This window comes from Mirounga leonina, unplaced genomic scaffold, assembly GCF_011800145.1.
Source record: "Mirounga leonina isolate KUSES-001 unplaced genomic scaffold, KU_Mleo_1.0 Mir_418, whole genome shotgun sequence".
NCBI lineage: Eukaryota > Metazoa > Chordata > Mammalia > Carnivora > Phocidae > Mirounga > Mirounga leonina.
This window is the reverse complement of record NW_023270739.1, coordinates 24,658,833-24,666,897: the sequence shown is the minus strand read 5'-3', so window position 1 is coordinate 24,666,897 and position 8,065 is coordinate 24,658,833. Positions and strand designations below refer to the sequence as shown.

The following is an 8,065-nucleotide window of genomic DNA, read 5'->3' as shown; positions in this document are numbered from 1 at the left end:
AAAGGGGAGAGGAATGATCTTTAAACTTTATTATATAGTATACTGTTTTAACCTTTAGTTACTAAACACCAGAATAGTCAGGAATACTGCTTCCTTTTAACAGGAAGGCCAATTCCAAGATCTGTAATCCCTAGACAAAACAAAATTCCTTGCAACTGCTAACAGTGACTTGAGGAAATAATTTGTGCAACTGTACCAGAAAGCCATTTTCTAGCGGCCTTTGCAGTCTATTAATGTAGAAATATTGTCAATGAAGGGTACGGACAGACAAGGGACTCCCGTTCCAGACTGAAGAGGAAGACAGCCACATTATCCTGCATGAACTAGGGGAAGCCTTGCTTCAGCATTATGGAGCAAGACAGTACTTACATTTGGAGAAAAGGAAGTACTGTTAAAACTACCCATTAAAATTCAGAAAGTAACACCCCTAAACATATTGCCAATAATTATGAACTCTTGGTGCCAATTGCAATTAATGATTTTGAAAGCAGTCATCCTCTCTTGAAAGGATTTCTGAGAAACTATCTTTTCGCTCAGGCAGTATAAAAGCCTTTTCAATTATCACTATTGCATTTCTTAAAAGCACACAGAAATGATGACATGTGCAGGTCTGGCACACACCTGCGTGTGCGTACAGCAGACACACAAATGTTTCCATCAACAGAGCTAGGCAAAACACTCCCCAGAAGCAATGAATGAGACATCTCAAACAAACAGCTACTGTACTGTAGACAATTGTCTGGGCAATATAAGGTTAAGGTCACAGCAAACAGCCAGATGCTAGGTCTCAGGGATGCTTGCAAGCCTTTTTAAAGAGGAACTTAACAGCTCTTTACATGCCAGACCTCACCTAAACTCTAAAATGAAATGTTTATTAAGTGTTCTTCCTACCGCATTTCTTTTTAAGCACCTAAAAGTCAGATGTCAAAATCCTCAAAACTTATTTTCCATCTGAGAATAGGTTCTATGACACAGTTTTAGGTACTAGAATATATTCAACTCTCTGGATACTTCGCCTTTGATTCCAATGATTTAGTATGCAGAACTTTATCCATCACCTGGCTTCAAAGGAGTTACCAGATGCGACGCAGTTGGCAAACACCCGTCATCAGAACTGGGGTGAGACCGGGGTAAAGACTCTACTACCAGTTGTTTTACTGCACGTTCAAATCTGAAAAACTGGGAGACTTTCTCAAAGAACACACTGAAAAATAAAACCATAATAATTGGCAAGGGGGTTCCATGTGCTGTGGTTATTATAATGCAAATGCCCAAGAATGGCCTATAAAGTACACACACACAGCCTGTATTCTAAATACCTGCGTATTCAGCTGTATATTCCTGTGTAGTCTACAAAATCAGTCATTAATAAATCCCCAAATTTGGCTCTACTGATTTCAAGTAATTGACTTCAAGTAACCTAAATTGTGAAATATTTCGTGTACATGTTTACATAAATAGCTCCCAAAAAAGCCACTCTATGGTAAGTCACTTAACTGTGTAGAGAAAAACTCAAAATTCCCCACTTTCAATTTCCACTGAAGAACCATGTTATCCTCTACAACCAAAGAATTACCAACAAGTTTTTATCATATGCGGTAGTGATCTACACTCCAGCACTCAATGTTTCATTTAGGTTCTTAGAATTTACCTGAAACAGAAATCTGAAAATGAGGAATCAAAAACTCACATTTCAACTTTTGAGAATAAAAATTCATAAACATACCTTTTGTTGAATTCCAGCTTAAGTGATTTTTATGTAAATCTTGCAGCTGATGAAAAGCAAAAAGCAACCAATCCCTGCAGTGATTATTAGTCTGTTCTTTAAGACTATGGGTCATCTGCCCCAGGATTTTCTAATTGAACAAGAATTCCATGGGGCAAAGTAATTGTTTCTCAAAGGTGGGCCAGAATGGACCCAACGATCTTCACTTCAACGGGGAAGCAATGACATGCAAATTCTGAGTATCACTTTGTTTGGTAGATGTTACCTTTGTCTCTTATCCTCATTTCATGAGATTAGCCTGGGAATGTGTCCATGTTTTGACTTTAGAGATCAAAAAAAAAAAAAAAAAAGTTACCCTGTGTTTCCTCTAACACCTAAATATGTATACACAGATCCTCTTCACTCCTAGCAAATGTTTTTCAGCATGACCAGTGTGCAACTGACATTCACATAGCTTATAGAACCTAAGTCTTCTGAGAAACATATCTTTTATAGCTGAACCTCTATAATCATGACAAGAGATTGATTAAAATGCCAAGATAAGAAACAATTTATTATAGAGAGAAGAAAAATTTCTCATCCAAAATATAGAAATCTGTACAACTTTGCCACAATCAATATACATGAACTGTACAAATTTACACCAGTTCATAATTTACCAAATAAAAGATGACTAACAAAGTTCACAAAATAGATGGTGGTTTGTGGAAAAGACTTTTACCCAATTAAGTACAAGGAAAGTTACAAACCAGACCTCCACTTTCTAAAAATAAGAAGTTTACTCAGTCTTAGAAAACTACAAGCTAGCAAATGTACAGAGAGCTGGCTGGTGCTAACACCACAGTTGAGACAGTGTCTTTTTAAGGGTCTTTTTAAAAGCCTGTTGCCATGGCGGATTCTGGTCACTTGCTACTCTCAAGGCCAAAAACACAATACAAGGTCTGACCATTTCCCCAGGTCATGCTTACTAGGTTTGTCTTATGTACATTTATACATATTTAAGTGCTAGGTAAAAGTCTTGTCAAAATTTCCAGTACTACCATGTTTAAAATGTTGAGCTTTCCTATTGAGCTGCCAAAAAAGTTAACAATTTTCAAGTGTAATAGTGCAAATTTCCTCTGCAAGATCTACTGCAGAGAAAGGTTCTTTGAAATACAGATTTGCCTTAAAGGGGTTGATGGAAAAAATTTAGGTATAACATCTGGGAGAAACTGAAACCACCCTAGGACTTCACTCCCTAGCAAATAAAGTGATCATTTACTTGGACTCACAGGCTATTAAATCATTGAAAGGTACTGTCCAAACTATGGCACTGTCACTTTAAAAAAATTTTTTTTTACCATTCTATCTTGTGCCAGATCTTCACAGCTGTGACATGGTTTAAATTCCATAATCCATCCCCAAGAGGAGCCCACCCAAAGCAAAAATCAAATTTATCCATCCATTATAAGATGATCCATCCACAGACTATATCTTAACCTGATACAGTCATCATATTGTAGTTTTTGGAAGGGCTGGTTCTGCCCAAGAGAAGTTCCTCCTTACAGCTGATTCTGCTGTCTACCATTTGCACGTTGGTGCTGTTTTGAGTGCTACCTCCTGCTGGTGAGGCTTCATACAGCACGCAGATGGAGCCATCCTCTCCGATTCTGTAGGACACTTCGTAGGGGTCAACCCAGAGTGTGAGTTCACTTGGGAGAAGCCTGAACAGCTCCTGACTGCTCAGTCCAATCCGCTGTGCTGCCTGTCCAATCAGAGGATCCATTTTATGGTTGATGCGAATACAACGGTAACCTGATCCCTTGCACGGCTTTTCTGGGAACCAGTGATGTTTATAATGTTCTATAGGGGGAAAAAAAAACAAAAAACAGAGAAACAATGCTTTAGATCGTTACTGTTAGATCCCGCTGTAGCTTCCTTCTTCCGCTGGCTCCTTTGAGAAGTGAAAAATTTAAACGATCAACTTTTAAAAATGCCCAGCCTCGCTCTCGCTGCTGTGCGTGTGCGGGGCTGGGGAAAGAGCGGGCAAGGCTTTAGAAATAACACATTGGCATGGGACAAAACAATCTCCAGGAACCAACCGGTCGAGCCGCCAAAACAGGAATCGGGCGCGCGGCCTCGGCTGGCCGGGCAGCCGGCTGGCACCGGCGGCCAGGCGGGAACCTGTTTACTTTCTCCACCCCACCCCAGCCGCACACAATGGGGTTTATGGCTTTGGAGGAGAAGCGCCACCGGACTGTTAACCCCGAAGGGAAGAAAAACAAGCAACCCTAAACCACGCTCTGGGCAGGGCCGTAACTGAACCGGTGACAAATGCGATGATTAATGGTCAGAGGTAGGAGGCGCGGGGAGACAGCACGTCCGTCCCGGGCTGGCCCCGGGGCAGCGGCGCGGTTTCCCACCCCCGGGCCGGGCCGCCGAGCCCACAACGGTTGGAGGGGGCTGGGGGAGGGGGCGTCGAACCAACCCCAGCCCCGCAGTTCCTTTGTCCCCAAATCCGCGGACGGTCCGAGGACCGCGGCTCCCGCCTCAGTGGCTGTAGTTTCTTTGTTGTGCGCCTGTTTCCTTCTCCCCTCGGTGGGCCAGCCGTGGGGGGAGGGGGCGCCCTCGGCCCAGCCCCCAAACCCTCGCCGGGACCCGCCGTTAGCGGCCACCTAGCGCGCCAGCCCGGGTCCCGCGGCGGGACCCGAGCGCTGCCCGCCCGGGGCAGAACCGTGGCTCCCGCGGCCCCGACGGCTCGGCCCGCCTCCCGCCCGGGGTGTGCGGTCCGCGTCCGCCCGGCGCCCCTCGCACTCCCGCCGCAGCCGGCTCACCTGCCAGCAGCTCCTGCAGGCTCTGGCTGAAGGTCTGCAGCTGTCGCTCGCTCGTGAGCCCCTTGGTGCGGAGGAACTTGGAGATGAAGGACACGGCAGCGGCGATCTCGCCTATCATGGTGGCGGCCCGGCTGTAGAAGGGATGCATGGGGGCGGCGGGCGGGGGCGGCCCGGGGCGGCCGGGGCTCGGCGGCGCGGCCCCGACGGCGGAGCGGCCACCCCGGGCTCCCTCGCAGGTCAGAGGGCTGAGAAGAAGAAAGGGCGGGAGGGGCGGACAGCTACTTTTTTTTTTCTCCTTTATAGTAAAAAAGTTATTTTCACGACAGGAAGCGGCAGGCGAGAGGAAGAGACGAGCGACGGCGGCCTGGTCACATCGCTCGGACTTCCCCAGCCGCCTCCGCGTCCAGCTCCCCAGCCTCCGAAGCTCCCAACAGTGGCATTTCCAGCTCGGAGGGGCGAAGACACACAGGCGCCGTGCAGTAGCTTTTATAGCGCCGCGGAAAGGAAGTGGCGTAGCTGGAGTATGACGGCCGACTGCAGCCAATCCGGAGATCGCACCATTGTGACGCAGCAGATTCGGAGCCGGAGGGGGCGGGAAAAGGGAGCAGGGGGCGGATGCAGAGACCGGGAAGAGAGGGAGGAGCTGACGTAATCCGCTTGTAAACAAATAAACTCCCGAGCGGCGGCCGGAGACCGGCGGGCTGTGGCCAGGCACCGAGCCGAGCGAGGGCGCGCGTGTGAAAGCCCCGCCCCAGCCCTAGCTCCTCCTTCCCGCTTCCGCAACTCCGGGCCCAGCGCCAGGGCATCCTCTGCGAAAGTGCGCTGCCTGGGCTTGCTCGCCCGGAGGCTCAGTGCTGGGCAGTAAAAGCCGCTTTGCTTAGGCTGTCCGCGCGCGCGGATCCCGTCCCCGCTCCGGTCTAAGAGGCTGGATCACCAAGCTGGAGGCGTGTGCGGCGCAGCGCGGTTCGGGTCCCCGTGCCAAAGGTGCGGGGACGCTCAGCCGGGGTGCGGAGAAAGTGGAGCCAGCGGACCTTTGCGGGTCTTTCTGCAACCCCAGGGAGTCGGGGTCTCGTAGTAGAAGCGCTGCCAACTCCAGGGAGCCGATCCTGCTCCACCCTCGGGGAGGAGTGGGGGGGTGTCTTTGTAAAGTTTAATTGCAAAATAAATAAAAGGTTAGTAAGCCTTTTATGGTTGCTGTTTCAGTAACTTCTGGAGGTAAACGAGGAGTGGAGACCTTACAGGATCCAACTTAGTGCTGATAAATGTAGTAACGCGGATTCTGTCAAGTTTAAGCTGTAGGAGGTTGGGGAGGGGAGTTGCATAATGCATTTTACACCGTGTATACGCTAACCAGAGATTCATTTTTTTAGAGAATAACTGTCGGGCCCTTAGAGTTCTGCTGCTCATTATAAAAACAGAAGAAAATAAAGATTAAATTTGAAGCTTGTGAAAGTATTAGTCGTAGACGTTTGAGTTTACTGGAAACCTTACTTGCAAAACTAGAAAAAAAAAAGTGACGGTTGTACTATGGCTTGAGCCTGCTAAAACGATTAAGCCTAAGAGAGGGTTAACCCTAACTCCATTAAGGAGGAGGAAAAAAAAAAAAAAGATGGTGAGTGGGGCAGATGGAGAAAGCAAACAAGAGGCAGAAGTTGAACTCTACCAGATGGAAATAAATATCCTGAGTTTTGTTGGTCATCAGTATTGCAAAACACACCACTTTGAGTTGTGTGTGTGTGTGTGTGTGTGTGTGTTTAAAATACTGAGCCGAAGGGTACAGAAATGAAGCAAAAGTAGGACGTTATAAAGCAGAGGGAGAAAACGTTTTATTGTTTAAATGAAATATTTAAAACTGGGTTTGAAAGAACAACTTGTAGATTATTTTTTTCATTCATACGCAATAATTAGTTACATGTGACCTAAGTTAAATACTTTAAAGATGGTATTGTTAAAAGCATTGACTTTTGTGAATGTCTTAATTTTCTTTGGATGAGTGCATCAAAAATAATGGTAAATAAGGTACGTTTTTTCCTTTTAGGACTTTTCAGATAGAACTGTGCTTTAAAATAGGCGTCATGGTAATTCACTGAGGACATGAAACCTCTTTTACTACTCAAAAAGGAGACAGGGAAACAGAAGTAAATTCTTAAAATCACAATAGTCCTAGCACAAGATCTCCTGATATCCCTCCTAACTCCACCCACCCTTAATCTGCTCCGTTCATTTCCTTCACGTTATCAGTCATTTGAGCATTAGATGAGAAATCAAATGAAGGTTTTTCTCCTCCAAGCCTGGTCTCCAACTTGGACTCCTGATAATTCTGAGCTTCATTTGACTCCTCTGAAATTCAAACAATTTATGAAGTTAACAAAATGCTAGCATTTGAACTCAGACTTGTTTCCCAAGGGCACATTCTCTCCACTTTTAACTGCCTTCCCAGGCAGTGGCTGGACCCCTTCTGAAAGCTTTTTAAAATCAGTTGAATAGGGTTACCAGAAAGTTAAACTCACCCCCACACTGTTTTTTTATCATATGTGTATGTTTCCCTCCTTAAATCATTCTTTGAAGTGACAAGTGGATTTAAGAATTTACTCTTCTACCTGGGGAGTCTAGGGAGAACTCAGAGAAAGAACTGGAAATAAATATTGGTCCTAAATGCAAGCTTTAGATAGTGCACAATGTTAATTACTAACAGTTTTCAATTCTGGACATATATATGTTTAATAGTATTTTTCCAGAGGTTTAGTCAGGTTCTTCCCATCTATAAAGCAAGCTGGTGTTTCTCAACAGCTTTTGAATTATAAAGGCACTTTCTCATTTTGCTGTTAGCTTAAACTATAGGGCAGTCTCAACTACAGTTGACCCTTGAAAAACGCAGGTATTAGAGGCAAAGAGCCACAAGCAATCAAATCCACATATTACTTTGGACTCCCCCAAAACTTAACTATTCATAGCCTATTGCAGACCAGAAGCCTTACCAATAACATAAAGTCAATTAACACGTATTTTGTATATTTTTATACAATGTATTCTTATAATAAAGTAATGCTGAGAAAAGAAAATGTTATTAAAATCGTAAGAGAAGATACATTTATAATATAGTATAGTATATAAAAAACTCCTATAAGTAGACCTGCGCAGCTCGAACCTGTGTATTTGAAGGGTCAACTGTCTTGACAAACCCAACTCTCTTGGCTGTGTGTAAGAGGCAAGTTACTTGCTTCTCTGCATTCTATTTCCTTCAGAAACTTAAAGGTTGTTGTGAGGACTAAGTAGAATAATTATAGAGACTATTTAGCACTCTCTCTGGCACTAAGGAAGCATCCAAATATATATATTAGCTGGCTTATATTGTCATCAGGCAATTTGATAATATCAAATTTATTTCCCAAACCTAGAAAAATTTAAATCAAAGCACTAAAAACAAACAAACAAAATTTGGGAATTCTATCAAAGCAAATCCAGAAAATGAACCTGGGTTTCAAAATAAGTTTGCAAGTAAAAGCACAAACGTCAGGTGTTTGGA

At 44.7% G+C, this 8,065-nt stretch overlaps 1 protein-coding gene across 1 annotated transcript; it reads right to left on the bottom strand.

Moving 5' to 3' along the window:
- Positions 1-2,252: 2,252 nt before the first annotated feature.
- On the bottom strand, positions 2,253-5,008 carry BTG1 (BTG anti-proliferation factor 1). Its single transcript, XM_034987851.1, has 2 exons — positions 4,540-5,008; positions 2,253-3,568 (listed from the first exon to the last, which is right to left on the bottom strand). The coding sequence occupies exons 1-2, from the start codon at positions 4,685-4,687 to the stop codon at positions 3,201-3,203; spliced, it is 516 nt and encodes a 171-aa protein (XP_034843742.1). The 5' UTR covers positions 4,688-5,008; the 3' UTR covers positions 2,253-3,200.
- Positions 5,009-8,065: the final 3,057 nt, after the last annotated feature.

What these genes read in the sequence shown, in the direction of transcription:
- BTG1 (XM_034987851.1), bottom strand. Translation starts at nt 4,687, where the DNA reads ATGCATCCCTTCTACAGCCGGGCCGCCACCATGATAGGCGAGATCGCC. An exon ending in CCTGCAGGAGCTGCTGGCAG is followed by an intron (nt 3,569 to 4,539) that starts GTGAGCCGGCTG and finishes TTCCCCCTATAG; the next exon opens with AACATTATAAACATCACTGG.